We start from the raw sequence: 16,186 nt of genomic DNA, 5'->3' as shown, positions 1-16,186 counted from the left end.
ACATTTTGTAATGCGCAATTCTTAACAATTCAATGATATAGCCGTTTCCCGCATCGTCTAGTATATCGGTCAGCCATTCTCGCTTTTCAAGTCCTTTAACGTACACGACAGACGATTCTTCTTCTTCTTCTTCGTGTATCGTACCAACGACAGCTGTTGTAATTACACGCTGAGCCAAGCTATACGGAACGTTTCCGTCTTCCCATTGTAATCCATGATGATTTCTAATCACCCATGAGACTTGACATCGCTCAGATTTTGTAAGCACTCTCCACGGTACGGGACTTGTGAAAAAGTAATGCGAGAGAACATATCCCTTTCTCAGAACCGCAGCTTCCTTCACAAAATTTCTCCCGACAATAAATCCTTGCAGATCCACAAACGTTGGTACGGACATAACGAGATCTCTCTCGTCGAGAGGAATGACGACACTCTAAAACCAACGCCTCGCAACACTTTGATTTATATCCTGCTCCTCTTCCCCTCTCTCTTGTGTCGCGAACACTTAGGTGATTTTGCGTACAACGTTGGTCAACGGATTGTACTGGATCACGCGATCGTGTATGATGAGACAGTACGCAGTGGTATTCGTCGGCACGTTCTCCTTACACTCGAATTCCAATCTCACATCCACGGTTGCGCTCTTGACCGATTCGTTTTGTCGAGAACAATCGATAATCACGAACGGACCGTTACGTAGAAACATCGAGACGATGAGATTCGGCTCGAGATACTCTTATCCGTAATAGTTCTTGCAGAAGCGCGTGTACGTGTCGTACAGAATGGACCATCTGTTTTTATCGAAATCCAGGTTTATATCGTCGTACGGATAACATTCCGAGTTCAGATAGAGTTTCACGTTGATCAATTTGCAGTCGTCGAATCGACTCGTATCCTCAGACATAACATTCTTCCGGCCTGTTTGCAGAGCGAAGACAACGTAGCGTGGTTTCTCCAGCTGAGTCGCGGTCTTAATGGCCCACGAATGCTTGGTTGTACGCTGCAATAGCGGATACTCGTACAGATCCCACGAGCGAAAACCCATGCTGAGATATCGTCCGCTTTCCAGAGCACGCAGCATCGACAGTTTTTCGATCTCGCTCAACAGCACGTGTGGCATTCGCCATTGTATCTTGAATATGTTGATCGCAGGCTCCAGCGTCGAATCTCCAAGCAGACAATTGTTGTCGTTGCGCGATCGTATTAAGATCAATTCGTGACGAGCGTTAATCACCACGCGTTTGTAATCCTCGCAAAATCCCAATAACATGTAGAGCGGTACGCAAAAATTGAAGTGTCCATTTGCATTGGTCGACGCATCCCAACCGGCGTTCCTCATAATCACGCTTTTATCGGATGATACCGTTACATAGTTTTTGAGCGTAGTAGTTATTCCTACGTTTCTATTGCGATCAATCTCAACGCCATCGAGTTCGTATCAAATCTCATCCAACATGAATGCGACGCAATTATTTCCCAGTGCCACATCACCTCCTCCGTCAGCTGGTGGTCTGTTTTTCGTTAGTTCTCCCTCGATGTATAGGAAACTCTCATACGGTAACGTATACAGATCCTGTTGTTGTATGGGTATTCTTATCTCGTCACTGTGTCTGTCACTGTGAACGTTGTATTGGCGAACGGGTTGTACGTGTGAGTCTCGATCTTGACGATACGATCGTCAAAGATCGGTTCGTCACTGATGTTGAGGATGTCGGTCATCGTTCAGCTGTTTCACACCGCGAATCCCAAAGATTGTAAAAACGCAACATGCGTTGAGTTTCTTTTTCTTGGATGATTGGATATTAGCGAACGTCGACGTTGTTGTTGTTGTTGTCGCTGGCCTCGTAAAGATTGCGTTGTCTCTCACGTCTTTCGATCCGTTCAACACGAGCATCTCATACGTCGCATACGTATGTTATCGCCGTAGCCGTCGTACGTGTAATCTTACGGTGATCTCTTCTCCTCGAAAATCGAGCAATCATCCGTTCTGATCGACAACGTTAAATCCGTAATGCTCCGCGCGATGATCGACAGGTAAATGATCTGCACCGGCGTTTCCGATATCTTATATCCCGGTGGTACCCTCGGTGAAAATTCATGTATCGTATGAACGAGTTTGCCGTTGTTGTACGCGCCCGCGGTCACGTTACACTCTACGCGGATAATATTCACGTTGATAATGTTAATCGGCATGTTCGATTCGTACCATTTTCGCGGCTCGAGAATACGATTCGAGAATCCTAGCAACGATCCAATGTTGTCGGGCTTGCTAAAGTTTATTCTGTATGCGCATTTGATCTCGCTCCTCATCGTATTGTAATTAGCGCGGAGCACTATCGGATATTCTCCATCTTCATAGTCACCGTCGTCAATGTGTTTCTTATCGCGATGTTTCCGTGAAATTGCATGTTTCAAAAATGCATGTATATCTCGCAACTCGTAGGATCCCTCGGGAATCGTAATTTCCGCGTCGTCTTTGCCAAAGTAAAATTTATTATTCGAGGAATTCACATTCGGTATCGTGTGATAAGTCTCAAAATCCGTTAGACCGAGCTCGTATGCATCGTCGCCCAAATCTACGGCGGGAAAGAAGTTTGCCGCGAGAACGCTACTCTTCCCAATCAACGTGAATGTCATAGACATGTCGGCAAAACTGTTTAACGAATACTGAATTAAAAAGCGCAATATCCGTCTTTAAATTCACACGCATCGACCGTTCGAAGAAACTGCAAGCACAATTGTCCGCAGATGCTCTGATCGTAAGTTTGAACAGGTGTGTGATTGTACTGTATCTTCGTTACGTTTCGTCCGAAATATCGCATCAATTCATTCGGTGGTCGAAGATTGCCGAAACTGTCGAAATATACGACACGATTTCCCCTCTTTGCGTACGCTACTCAATGAGTACCCGGTTCTTCGACGCTATCCAAATTTACGATACCGCTCTCGTTTCGATATATACCACCGATCGGTAAAGAGTCGCGCATGAAAACACTTCTAAAATATGGAATGCGCACACGTTTTGCCAGTTGTAGCAATTGTACGTTGGTAGTTGCGCCCTGCGGCATTTTTAGCGTCTCTTTAACGTTTTTTTTTTCTTCTCGTTGAGACTCCTCGTCCGTATTTGTAAGGAGCGAGATATAATCCGCGACCTTCCATGGCGCGATTGTGACGTAGCATCTCTTGCAAGTGACGTTGCGCGGCTTTTCCGTTGTTCACCGCCTTCGCTACACCCGCCGCTCCACCGATCAGGGATCCGAGCGCACCCAACATTGGTAGAATCGGCAACACGCCGCCGCGTTTCGCTACCGGAAGTATTCGTTTCTTCGCCGTTTTTTTCTTCGTCTTCGTCTTTGTCCTCTTCATACCCATACCGAGCTTCGTCTTGGCTTTCATCGCTGCCCAGACAGCTGTGGCGGCAGCTCTTTCACCGAGAGTCGAATCTCCCGCACTGATGCGATTTCGCGCTTTCTCGGCGAGTATCCTATCCGCCGCGTGTCTCTCGGTGAGATCGTTGCTCCGAGAGTATGCTATATCGTGTTCACGACACGCCGCGTCCAATGGATTGATACCACGATCTCCTCTGGCTAATCGCTTCTGCAACCGCGTGCCTGGACCGCAAAACTGATAGCTGGGAATATGGAATTCGATCGGAAGCGCGTTTATCGCACGATTTAAGAGACCGCTGCCTTTCACAATTCTCGCTGACATACGTAGCAATCTTTTATTAACGGTGGCGAACCGTCGACGTGCGTTCGCTGCCACGGCTGATTGTAATGTCGCATGCACGAACGATATTGTTGAACCTCCGAATCAGCCTTTATATATTCTGGAAGCTTGTCCCACAATCGTTCCACGTAATCACCAAAATTTTGCAGTAAAACAATCTTTGGGATATACTGTAGTTGTTCGGCGGTAAGCCGGAAAATCTCTCTTTCATCCGTCAGAAGGAGAAACATTTTTGATACTGAGCGGTTTCGAGTCGAGACACCTCTATAAATAGGTCTCCCCCCCTCGCGATCATTCGCAAAATTGATTCGAAAGAGAAAACATGCGGTTCGTACGACAACCTTTGACGATACGCGTGACGAATTGCGATGACAGATTACGATCAATGGGGGACAACGCGGAGATGCGCAGACACGGTACGATGCGACCGACTACTATACGTGTTCGTTTGCGGCCCCTCGAATTGTGGTAAAACCAACGTTCTGATAAGTCTACTGGAAAGTCCGCACGGTGTACGTTTCGAGAACGTGTACGTGTACTCGAAGTCGCTGCAACAGCCGAAATATCGATATCTGGAGAATTTGTTGACGCCGATCGACGAAATCGGCTACTTCACGTTCTCCAATAACAGTGACGTCATTCCACCGAGCGAGGCACGTCCAAACTCGATTTTCGTCTTCGATGATGTGGCGTGGGACAAGCAAGATACGATAAGAGAGTACTTTGCAATTGGTCGTCACTCGAACGTCGACTGCTTCTATCTCTGTCAGACGTACGCGAGAATACCAAAACATCTTATACGCGACAACGCGAACCTGCTGATCATGTTTAAACAGGACGGTACCAACTTGAAACACGTGTACAACGATCACGTGAATATCGACATGTCGTACGAGGATTTCAGTGAATTATGTCGTACTTGTTGGCAGCAAAAGTATGGATTTCTAGTGATAGATAAGGACAGCTCGCTTATGAACGGGCGATATAGAAAAGGATTTAACGTGTTCGCGATACCGCGAAACGATTAGTCGCTGCCGACATTCCGTCGAGAGGAGTGAAACGCTCGACATTCCGTCGACATGGCTGGAAGCGATAATATTCGCGAGTGTGAAAAGGTTGCGAAGCAGATTGAGAAAACGAGCGAATCGATTCGCAAGAAACATCGCGCTTTGAAGACCGGTAAGATCGACGACGATATCGCGGTCAAGATCCATTTTGGGCCTATTATCGAGCCACTGCAAAAGATCGTCGACAACTCTAGCTCAATCGCGGTGAAAAACGAGCCGGAGAGTAACGCTGATGCGAAGATTAAAACGTTATCCATCAAGCGGTACAAGGAGGAAGAGGAGGAGGTGGTGGATGCAACACCGAAAAAGAGGAAACGATTGAAGGCGAATCATTTATCGACACCACGTACATTCGATCTATCGGATGCTTTATTGGATGAACCGCCGATAACTTCTACACCGTCAGCGACAACGAGAATCGTACAACCCACGATCAACCCTGAATCACTCGCAATCGAAAATGTTTTCGAAACCACGGGCAACCCGTTCGAAACATTCGTTCGAAACATGTTACAAACGTCGGAAGGTCAAGAAGTGTTACGAGAGCACTTGGGACCACTGGGACAAAAGTACATGAGCGCTCTCCTTAGTTGCGACGAAAGAAAAAACGAGATCGATCACGTGTACGGTGTCTATTTCGACGAGAATGAAATGCGTCTCGGTAACAAACGATTCGACATTGATAGAGATGACTCTATAATCATTGACAAAGTGAGGTATATCGGTACACCTGGATTATACGAGTTGATCTTCAAGAGAATTCCCGATGACATCATATACACTGAGGACAATATGCAAAAATATAAGAGCATATTAATGGCAACGAGTGCGCATAAACGCAAATATGATGCGCAAGGTCGATTAAATAGCAACAAGGGATACAAGTATAAACAAATAATCACACCGTTGGTGTCGATCGAATCGAAAAAGAATAAATCCGGAACGGGAGTATTCATGCCTCGCGCGATAACGCTAACCGACAATAAGATCGATTACGTGCAGTGGGACGACCCCAACGAGCTAGTGGATCGGCTACGATTGCTCGACGCTTCGCACCGAGCTGGCCACAACGCTCACGACAACGAGATCCTGTCGATCCTAGAGGAACTTCGCGCAGCCGGCCTTATTATAAATTAAACGGTGTCTCGACAAAACTAATCAGTCGATCGATGTCACTCGCATCGAAAAAAATGCCTATCAACAAATTTGGATTATTCGAACGGAGAAATGATGCGATCGACACATGCGATCATTGGGGTAAAGTGGTGACGAGTTACTTGCGTCAAAACGCTCTGTGTCGCGTCGCTACGGACTATGACGCGAGGTCGCGCAAGATTCGCCGTGTAGCGCAACCTGAGGTCGATACCGATAGCAGTCAACAAACTGTACGTGGAACAATGCGTTAAAACGTTGAAAAATCAACAGAAAGAATCAGACGAGAAGCTGACTGCGTTCGAGAAGGACGTGCGAGCTTTGCAGACTGCTATAAACGAGCTTCGGCGTGCGATTAACACTAATTCAGAAACGGCTATCAACCTGTAATGAGCTGTAGTGAACGGCTTAGGAGCGGCTATTGTACAATTATTAAACATCTACAAAGGCTTATCGAACGACTACGAACAGTTATCGAACGGCTACAAACAATTATTGAACGACTATAAACGGTTAACGAACGGCTATCAAGCTACAATGAGTGGCAGTGATCGAAGAGGAAACGGCTGCGAACGAGGCTACGAACACGTCAGGAACAGCTGCGAACGAGGCTACGAACACCTCAAGGACGGCTGTGAACAAGGCTATGAACACGTCAGGAACGGCTACATACGAGGCGGTATACAACTCAGGAACGGCTACGAACGGGTCAGAAACGATTGCCAACGAGGCTACGAACGGGTCAGAAACGACTGTAAACGAGGCTACGGACTACTTAGAAGCGACTACCAACAGGGTCAAGGATGGCAACAAACGGGTCAAAAACGGCAGTGAACGACTATCAAACGTGTAAGGAACGTCTATCGAACGCCAACGAACGGGCCAGGAACGTCTATCGAACGTCTATCAAACGTCAACGAACGGGCCAGGAACGTCTATCGAACGACTATCGAACGTCAACGATGGATCGGCGATCGGGAATAACCGAGGAAGCGAAGAAACAACATAGTTTAGAGAAACTGCAGTTGGTGAACGAACTGCACGCACCGGCGAGAAAAAATTTTCCCCGAAGACACGTCATAGTGCGGGGATACGATGACCTGTGGCAAGCTGACATCGTCGAGATGCGTCCGTACTCTCGTTTCAACAGAGGTTACCACTACATACTCACTGTCATCGATGCGTTGAGCAAGCACGCGTGGGCTGTACCACTCAAGAGTAAAGGCGGAAGCGAGACAGCTGACGCTATCGCCGAGATAATTCGAGATAGCAAGAGGTGTCCGAAAAACATACAGACCGATAAGGGGAAGGAATTTTATAACGCCGACGTGCAACGGCTCGTGCGAAAATATAACATCAATCATTATTCTACGTATTCGGTATTGAAGGCATCGATCGTTGAGCGATTCAATCGCACGCTGAAAAACGACATGTGGAAGATGTTTACGCTGAACGGATCTTACAAGTGGATCAACGCGTTGCCGCGACTCGTATCGGATTACAACGCGCGCAAGCATCGAACGATCGGTATACGACCCGTCGACGTTACCCCCGCGATCGCTGAAAGACTCTTGACTACGGTGTACAACCGCGTAGATATCGCGGGTCCGGCGAAATTCAAAGTAGGTGACTCGGTACGCGTTAGCAAGTACAAGACAATTTTCGAGAAGGGTTACACGCCAAATTGGACAACCGAGGTGTTTAAAATTGTAAAAGTGCAGCATACTAATCCCGTAAGCTATTTACTCGAGGACTATCGCAAAACATCTATCGCCGGAGCGTTCTATGAGCACGAATTGCATCGCGCGAATTATCCGGACGTATATCTCGTGGAGAAAGTACTGCGCAGGAGGGGTGACGAGGTTTACGTGAAATGGCTGGGATTTGACAATTCGCACAACTTTTGGATACATAAGGACAATGTGATTTAATTAATCATACAGTGTTTATTTTTCATTTTCAAGAAAAAATATGTACAACATATAAGAATATACATGAAATATATAAAATACAAAAATCTTTATTAATATTTCTTACAATAGTATTATGTATGTAGTTATTCTTAATATAAATGTGTAAGATATGCATTACATAAAAAATATATGTGAAATATATTTATATATATGAAAAAATACAAAAATCTTTATTAATATTTCTTCTAATAGTATAATACACACACACACACAATCATAAAATATTGTAAGAGAGAAAGAGATGGATAGCGGGAGAGCGACGGATGATAATTAGAATAAACATATGAGAGTAAGCGCGTTTCAAGTATCACATTGGAGTGAAAACAGTGGAAAGGGTCTATGGTAGAGATGAAGGTGGTGAGCGTTTAAGAAACAGAGCAACTGTCAGTATCGAATTAGATAGCGTTTAAAAGAGTGTCGAGCGAACGGTTGCAAAGAGGAGTGAACAGAAGGAAGAGATATATAACGTTAAATAGATTATAAAAAAGAAAAGAAGGAAGGTAAGAAATAAAGAAAAAGAAAATAAGGAATAAGAAATAATACAACGGATAATGAGATTATTTATCTTTTTCACATTAGCATGTGCATCCCAGTACTATATAGACCCGCCCGGTTCAACCCGCTGCTCCGCGGATTGCGTACAGCAATGTGTGTGAAGGTCTATGGTCGCGTTTTAAAGGTTCCACCACTGTTTCCGGAAATGAAATTTTGCATAAATTGCTTTCCGGGAATTTTTCACCGGCATCACGTAAAACCTTTTTGGCAACATGAGTTTTGTGAAGGACCCTTCACTATGGAGCACTGTCGAAGATGCAAGAAGGTGATAACAACGGTACAGCCCATCCATGATTGCGATGAATGTTTTCCAACGTACATACGTGTGTACAACATACTGAGCAGAACTCATAACATGAGCGAACTCCTGGTACTACATTTCGATATGTATGCGCTTGATTTGATCAAACTGCATTTTATATCACCTCCTTCTACTGAAAACCCTGATGAAGATCGTGATAACATACTAGAACCGTACATGTAATTGTAGTTATTAGCAGCCTGTACATAGCAGGTATTATAATTATAATTATTATATTATTATATTATATTATTATATTATATTATTATATTATATTATTTTTAAATTTTTATTAATATTTCTTTTATTAGTATAACACACACACACACATATATACACACACACAAATGTATTTATTAACATATTTATAATAAATTTATATTTTTAATTGTAGAAAGAAACATTTATTTATACACCTTTTCTTGCGCTCCCATCCTTTGGCATCTCTCTCTCGCGCGCGTTAGTTGTAAGTCTCGCGATATCTTCGTTGCGCTCTCTCTCTCGCGCGTTAATCATAAGTCTCGCGATATCTTCGGCATGTGTCATTGTTCTTTCACGTTATCTCTTTCTCTCTCGCGCTTAGATAGAATAATATATAGTAATATATAGTAATCTCTCTCTCGCACGCGCTATGATACAAAAATGTACACGGTTAAATAATTTTATATTTTATAAAGTTATCCTATAATGTCCACACACACACACACACACACACACACACACACACACACACACACACACACGGTAGCGTATCGATGGTGCGATATACCGCTTGTCATCGTACGGACTCAGAGCAATTTTCGTCTCGCGGACGGTATACACTTTGTGCAATTTCGATCTTATACATGACTGCTATCGCGTCATTTCGATCTCATCGTGCAAACATCGTGTGTAATCGTCGAAGATTATATTACGCGCTACGACATTACTTTTGACGCCTTTAACCTTCTTCGTATCCTTTTTCCCGTCCACTCTCACCGCGTACATCTTTGCTCTAAACCCGACGAATTCGGTTATTATCGCACCGTTATTTTCATCCTTCATCAAGCCCGGCACTTTTTTATTCACGAGCGGTATACCGTACGCATTGTCCGCGGCATAATCGCTCGTATCGAATCTAGCGATATCGCGCTTCATGTTCTCGTACACATCGACGCACTCGACGTGATATATTAGACCAGTGGTGGGATTTACTTGCAACTTTCGGCCAGATTTCTTAGTTTACGCCTACTGTTCCCCTCTTACCGCTCGCGCCACTCGTAACTAAGGAGCGCTCAGGAACGTGCGCGTCACAAATGTAATGTGGCAATCTATCTATCTAAGTTCTCTTTATTGTAATTACGTTTCAAAACACAAATATTTTAAATTGTTACAGAACATATACGTAATTAATAATAGAATAATTATTTTTATTATTAATAAACAATAAAGAGAACTTAGATAGATTGCCACATTACATTTGTGACGCGCACGTTCCTGAGCGCTCCTTAGTTACGAGCGTTCGGTGGCGCGGTCGCTAAGGCGCGAGCGGTAAGAGGGGAACAGTAGGCGTAAGCTAAGAAATCTGGCCGAAAGTTGCAAGTAAATCCCAGCACTGTATTAGACTATCTGTGTCGGTGTACATTATCCGGCATTTGTCGCGATACAGGGGAGACATGTACTCGTGGTGAAATTCGTACAGACACTCTTTCGATATGTCGAATATGCACATACCAACATAGATTGGTTTATAAAATTTTACTTCCAATTTGCGCAATTCTACGGCGATTAAATTTTCCGAAAAGACGCTTCTACTATGGAAATTTGGTTTCGCTATCATTGCTTCTGCTCCGTCCCACTTTGTTAATAATTTTACATCGACACGATTACGCACATTTTCCATCGTCTTGCCAAATACAGCATTATTCATCAGTTTATATAAATTTTTTTCAAAATCATTTTTCGCGAGTGTTCTAAACTGTATATTTAATTCGATATAACTGCGAAGCCACGGAGATTGTGTAAATTGTAATACGCGATGTATTTTTGTAACGCGAAGGCCGTGTCGTGTACATTGCTGTAGGTTACGGTAGTGTATCACGTAACGCTTCTTATCGTATAACGTTACGAGGAGTTTGTCTTGCCGCTTGCCGGGCGGCATGTCGCGTGTCGGACAAAACGGTAGGTCAGTGTGCGTATCGTGAAGATGTTGCGGGTACTCGAGATCGACTTCGAGGATATAACCCGTAGGCGAATCTAACGCGATCTAATGCTACGTCAAAATTCGACACATCGTCGACCCATCGAAAATCGGCATAGGGCAACGGTTGACACATTGCCCATCCGTACAAATTATTTACATCGAAATACATCAAGTACGACGATGGTTTCGATGGATCGTACGACTCCATGTACTTGTTATTAGCACGCGCGTATCTGTTGGAACATTGGCTCAGACCATCGCGTATACCACGTTCGATAAACATGACCATGTCGATGTCGGTAAGCAATTCGAACGTAATCTTGGTATGCTTCAACATGGCATCCCACGTGTATCCGGGGAGAGTATAATAATACGCGGGGTCGAGTCCGTAACTTTTGATGCAACTATCGCGAAAGTTTTCAAAAATATCGGCTAATAACAAGACGTCGATTTTCAGGTACAAATCGCTATATTCGCCTAACGTCCGAATGAAGAATCGCGTCCAGATATTCTCGGCGTGCGCGTAATCGCTCTCGGATATAGTTTCACTGGTCAAAGAACTGTAAAACGATTCGCGCGGTGGTAAACACGTATCTTGCAACCTGTCGACGCAATCAGTGTATTCGTACGGAAAGACGCCTTTCCGTGTTAATAAACTGAAATTTTCTGCAGATAAATTTTGAAATTTCGGTTTTAAAATTTTGAGTTTATCTTTCTCTAAAAAAGATGCCAATTTGTCGAGACTTGCCGTAAGAAATTTGTACAAATCGATGAAGCGTAATTTTATATAATTTTTCCAATTGTCTTGTGCGACTTTAACAGTTTTGTAAACGATATATATTTTTCCTTGGTTATCGGAAGTAATTCGATTTCCCCTTCGAACGCCGTAGCTATATCCTCGAATGAAATGCGCGTCGTAACCTGATAAATTATGAAAGACTATCGGAATATATAATGATTCTTTGTAATTTAGATTGCAATTTGAGTGCGCGGGACCCCTATATCGCCCGGTCAAATGACAATGATCGCGTACGCGTGTATCGTCTTCTTGCGTAAACGGTTTTTCGCATATATGACAATGCGTTGTGCTGTGAAATTTTTCCCACTCATCCGATGTTAAATTTACCATGGGGACATTTGTAGTCATTAAAATAGTCTTAACGCGAATTGCTAAATTTCTAAGTTCTTCGGCGAACCACGCGATACAATCAATACTGCGGCGAGAATTATAAACGGATAACGAGTTGTCGTACGAACAATGCATATAATACGCTATACTAAATACCCGATGGTGCTGGTACAAATTTTGCTGTTCTTCCTCCTCCATCTTGGCCAAAACGCATTCCAAATCGGCATAGATCACAAATGGAAGCCGCTCTTTCCTCGTGTAGTTGTTGAACTCGAGCCACTTGTCCTTATCGCTCGGCAATCGGATAGCGCAGTCGTTTATTTTTCCGCAGTCTACCGTATGTGACTGCAACTTGTCCTCCGATCCGAAATAGTGCAAGCATCTGTAAAAGAATATTTAAATTAAAGATTTATGCAATGCATTATATTTTATAATTACATAAACTATTTAAATTATACGTACCGATCGCAGATATATTTTTGATTCTTGTGTTTGCTCAACTGTGAACTGACAAGTCGGGAGAGATTCTTGATGCACACGAAATGTCCAACGCTGTTGCCGTCTTGCACGTACAGCAAGTTCACATGTTTATCTTTCTTGTGTTCCGAAAGACGTATCGGGACGATGCTGTTCTCTTTCTCGATGCTGTACATGTTGATGGAGATATTGTTTATATGTTCAAACTTTTTTAGTTGGTTCAACGTCATCGGAAACTCAATATTTTGTACATTTAACACCGTCGTATAGTGGGGATATGAAGATTCCCGTTCCGTATGATTTTCGGCGGGATATAGAGCGGCCACCACTGCCCACGCGAAACACGCATTGTCTCTGGATTGCACGTTAACCACCGTTTTCTTCGCCGTAATTTCTCGCGGCAATTTAATATAACATCCCGCGCGCATAGAATTATATTTATTTACATTAACAGTCAAATTCTGTATTCGCGACAATGTCCAACCACTATCGCGTTCCTGAAATTCTTCCAACGATGCTAGGGTGGGCTCGATAACGCGACGCTCGTACCACTCGTGTAAATCGGACGTGCGAAAGAGTTCACAGTTTCTTGTATTGATACTTTTATTCGCACGCTTATCACCCGACACAAATTCACCGTTGAATATAGTGTTCACTTTTACACTGTTGTGTATTTTTATAACGTCTTGCACTTGCTCGAGCACGATGTTTTTGGCATCCTCGAGAAATTGACGAGGTTCGATATAGTTTGCGTTAATCACAGCATCGGTCAGAATACGACTATCGAACGCGGTATCGATCTCTCGCCAAACGAGTCTTTCCGCGTTATTGTCGCCGCTGTAATCACCACCGCTGGGTATAAACCGTCTCTGCAATCGAGTCTTTGCACCTTCGAGTCGCGCGATTTTAGCCACCAGAGACTGTCTACTTCCGATCGAGAGTCGCGGACGCTTGACACGGCTGCGTTCTTCGAGCTGTTTGATAAATTCCTCGCAACGCTGCAGCCATGCAAAATACTCGCCCAAGGTGGCAATTTGGCGGGACTGCTCCACCAGGTCGCGTTCAGTCTGCTCGATGTTTTCCATTTTCTTCCTGTCTTTTTTACACTTTTAAAACACTACGTCACAGTTTTCTATGGAGCACTTGCAACAAGTAACTGCTCTTTTCGACCGATCTATGCGCTCTCAATTCGTACTATGGTTTAACACGGTAGCAGTCCTCAATATATATTTCGTCCAACCCTTTGTTCCTATTCAACGTATGATGAAATTTTCTCCGAAACGTTGATAAGCGCAACTTCCAAGATCCCCATCCCTCAGATAATTCTTCGAAATATCTATCGTAGTATTAGATATCTGTTTATAAATTCCAGCGGCCGAGTATCGGCGCTCGTAATTCCGCGTATGGGGGTGGTACCGCCAAAGAAAAGGTAATCTTAGCAGCCCTAAGATAAAAGACATCGTAGTATTAGATATCTGTTTACAAATTCCAGCGGCCGAGTATCGGCGCTCACCGTAATGCAATATCCACGAAGAAACATGTCCCGACGCGTTAGACAGCCTCAAAATCTAATCCTCTTCAAAGGAACGCCATTTGTTTATATTTTTTATAAATTCGCGCGACGTGTAATTCAGTGCGAGAGAGAGATAAGGATACGTCCAACGGAAAAAAAATCTAGAATTACTTATATTGGGGGTGTGGGGGGTGAGGGGGTGATGGGGAGGGGGGTACCGCGAGAGCTGTTACTTATATTGGGGGTAAAGGGGGTGAGGGGCGAGGGGGTGTACTGGGGAGGTCCCCTCCCCCGCGTGACGTCATCTCCCCCGCGTGACGTCATTACCCCCCGCGTGACGTCATTACCCTCCGCCCCCCGCGTGACGTCATTACCTCCGCCCCGGAGAACCCCCCGCCCCTCACCCCCCCTGAGATCCCTGTGTTAGAAACTGCCTAGTATCAACTACTGAGTTTAATATTCGCAATTCTACATTGTATTGGCCAAATATGAATGCTTCCTGATCTATCTACATAGCAACCATCAGTATTGAAATCTATTTCTAATTGATCAGGAAGGGATACAGTTGGAAAATGTGAAAGAAATTGAGAAATTCTTGTTTCTATTCCAAAATGAACGTATTCACCTGGTTCTACTTTGAAGATAGCAATTTTATCTCGAGGAGTATTTAGAAGTGTTCTTTCAGTATCTTTCGGTAAGTTTTCAAAACAAGATGTGTGCGAAGAAGTGACAGAATACTGTTACATTGGACATGATTTAAATTATTTTTTATGAAACAAGATGCCAATCTTTCTTGAAATGATGACTCAACTGAGGATGTATTACTTGTAAGAGAAGATGATGAATCACTATCATTAGAAAGACTATTATCCTCCACGTTTGTAGAAAGTGTATTACTATAAATATTTTCAAGATTGACTGAATTTAATTCCGCATCTAAAGAACTCAAGGTACATGGAATATCCTTAACAGTAAATTGTGGTCTTTCACAATTTTGTAATGATTCTTTGTAATGTAAATTATTTTTAATTTCAGACATAATTCTTTTCCGTTGTTTGACGGATAATTTGTGAAAACATTTTCTCGAGATAGAACATTTAAATGGTTTCATAGTTACGTATATATCGTTGATTCTCTCACGAATCTGCTATCTCAGAAAATTCTCTGGAAGGCTTTTGCTGCTTTTCTCAAAAGATTTTCTGGAAGAATCCTTAAATCTTTGAACTCCTGGAAGAATCCTTAAATCTTTGAACGCCTGGAAGAATTCTCTGTATCAGATGATCCTCTGCTGTATATCGTAATGATAATCCTCTCGGCAAGCACTGTGTATCACTGTAATAATATTCTGATCCGATCGCTATTGCTGTTGAATGCAGAATAACGCATATTACAACGACAATACATAACAACCGATACATAGCAATTAATTCTATAATCATTTGTTAAATAAATGTCTTAGAAATAAATTGACTTGTCGGTAAATAAAATTTATCGACAGTTTTAATTGTAACAATGCACTTTATTTTTCTATTTTGTACATCAAAAATGTAAAAGAAAATACAATTATAAATGCATTACATAAGTGGAATGATTAATTTAATGCATTCTTAATATATTCGTAATATACTTTGAATTTGATCAAAATAGCCATATTGGTCGATTTTTGCAATGATCTCCTTTAATTTGTTATATTGTTGATAATTCCATGTTATTCCATCAATCACCACATACCCATACAGCACAGAATATTGCAGCAATATTATTAATATTGTTGTAACATTGCAGCAACATTGCAATATTGCCGCAATATTACTGCAATATTCTGTGCTGTATGAGTATTACATTTTGAGTGCAAATGTCAAATTATCTTCAAGTTAATATTTCATAATCATTTCAGTATATTAAATCCTCCAGATGCTTCTAGTTCTTCTCTGATTGCTGTACAGAAAAAGAAAAGAATTAGAATTTTAGTATAATTTAGTATAAATTAGTATAAATTAAAATTTTAAGGTATAATTAAAATTTAATTTTACAATGCCAACTTTATGTAATCTAAAATTTCAATTTTTATACTTTGTAATCTTCTTAGCACACTAGCTTTTATTAAT

The 16,186-nt window shown here is 42.7% G+C and overlaps 2 protein-coding genes across 2 annotated transcripts; both read right to left on the bottom strand.

Moving 5' to 3' along the window:
• Nucleotides 1-3,081: 3,081 nt before the first annotated feature.
• Nucleotides 3,082-4,369, bottom strand: LOC145967192 (uncharacterized). Its single transcript, XM_083091845.1, has 2 exons — nt 4,341-4,369; nt 3,082-3,631 (listed from the first exon to the last, which is right to left on the bottom strand). The coding sequence occupies exons 1-2, from the start codon at nt 4,367-4,369 to the stop codon at nt 3,082-3,084; spliced, it is 579 nt and encodes a 192-aa protein (XP_082947971.1).
• A 5,348-nt stretch (nt 4,370-9,717) lies between these two features.
• LOC145967191 (uncharacterized) lies at nt 9,718-15,729 on the bottom strand. The gene is made up of 4 exons (XM_083091844.1): nt 15,706-15,729; nt 12,551-13,671; nt 12,086-12,470; nt 9,718-9,771 (listed from the first exon to the last, which is right to left on the bottom strand). The coding sequence occupies exons 1-4, from the start codon at nt 15,727-15,729 to the stop codon at nt 9,718-9,720; spliced, it is 1,584 nt and encodes a 527-aa protein (XP_082947970.1).
• Between the last annotated feature and the right edge of the window lie 457 nt (nt 15,730-16,186).

This window comes from Camponotus vicinus, unplaced genomic scaffold (assembly GCF_025532165.1).
Source record: "Camponotus vicinus isolate PSW18456_S1 unplaced genomic scaffold, iyCamVici1.0 SCAF_2, whole genome shotgun sequence".
NCBI lineage: Eukaryota > Metazoa > Arthropoda > Insecta > Hymenoptera > Formicidae > Camponotus > Camponotus vicinus.
This window is presented reverse-complemented; position numbering and strand designations above follow the sequence as displayed.

Coding starts and splice junctions, on each gene's coding strand:
- LOC145967192 (XM_083091845.1), bottom strand. CDS start 4,369: ATGACGTCACTGTTATTGGAGAACGTGAA. Junction 3,632..4,340: donor CTGTTATTGGAGAACGTGAA/GTAGCCGATTTC, acceptor CCATATTCCCAG/CTATCAGTTTTGCGGTCCAG.
- LOC145967191 (XM_083091844.1), bottom strand. CDS start 15,729: ATGGCTATTTTGATCAAATTCAAA. Junction 12,471..12,550: donor CAAAAATATATCTGCGATCG/GTACGTATAATT, acceptor ATTCTTTTACAG/ATGCTTGCACTATTTCGGAT. Junction 9,772..12,085: donor TGACTACAAATGTCCCCATG/GTAAATTTAACA, acceptor CGTCGGGTTTAG/AGCAAAGATGTACGCGGTGA.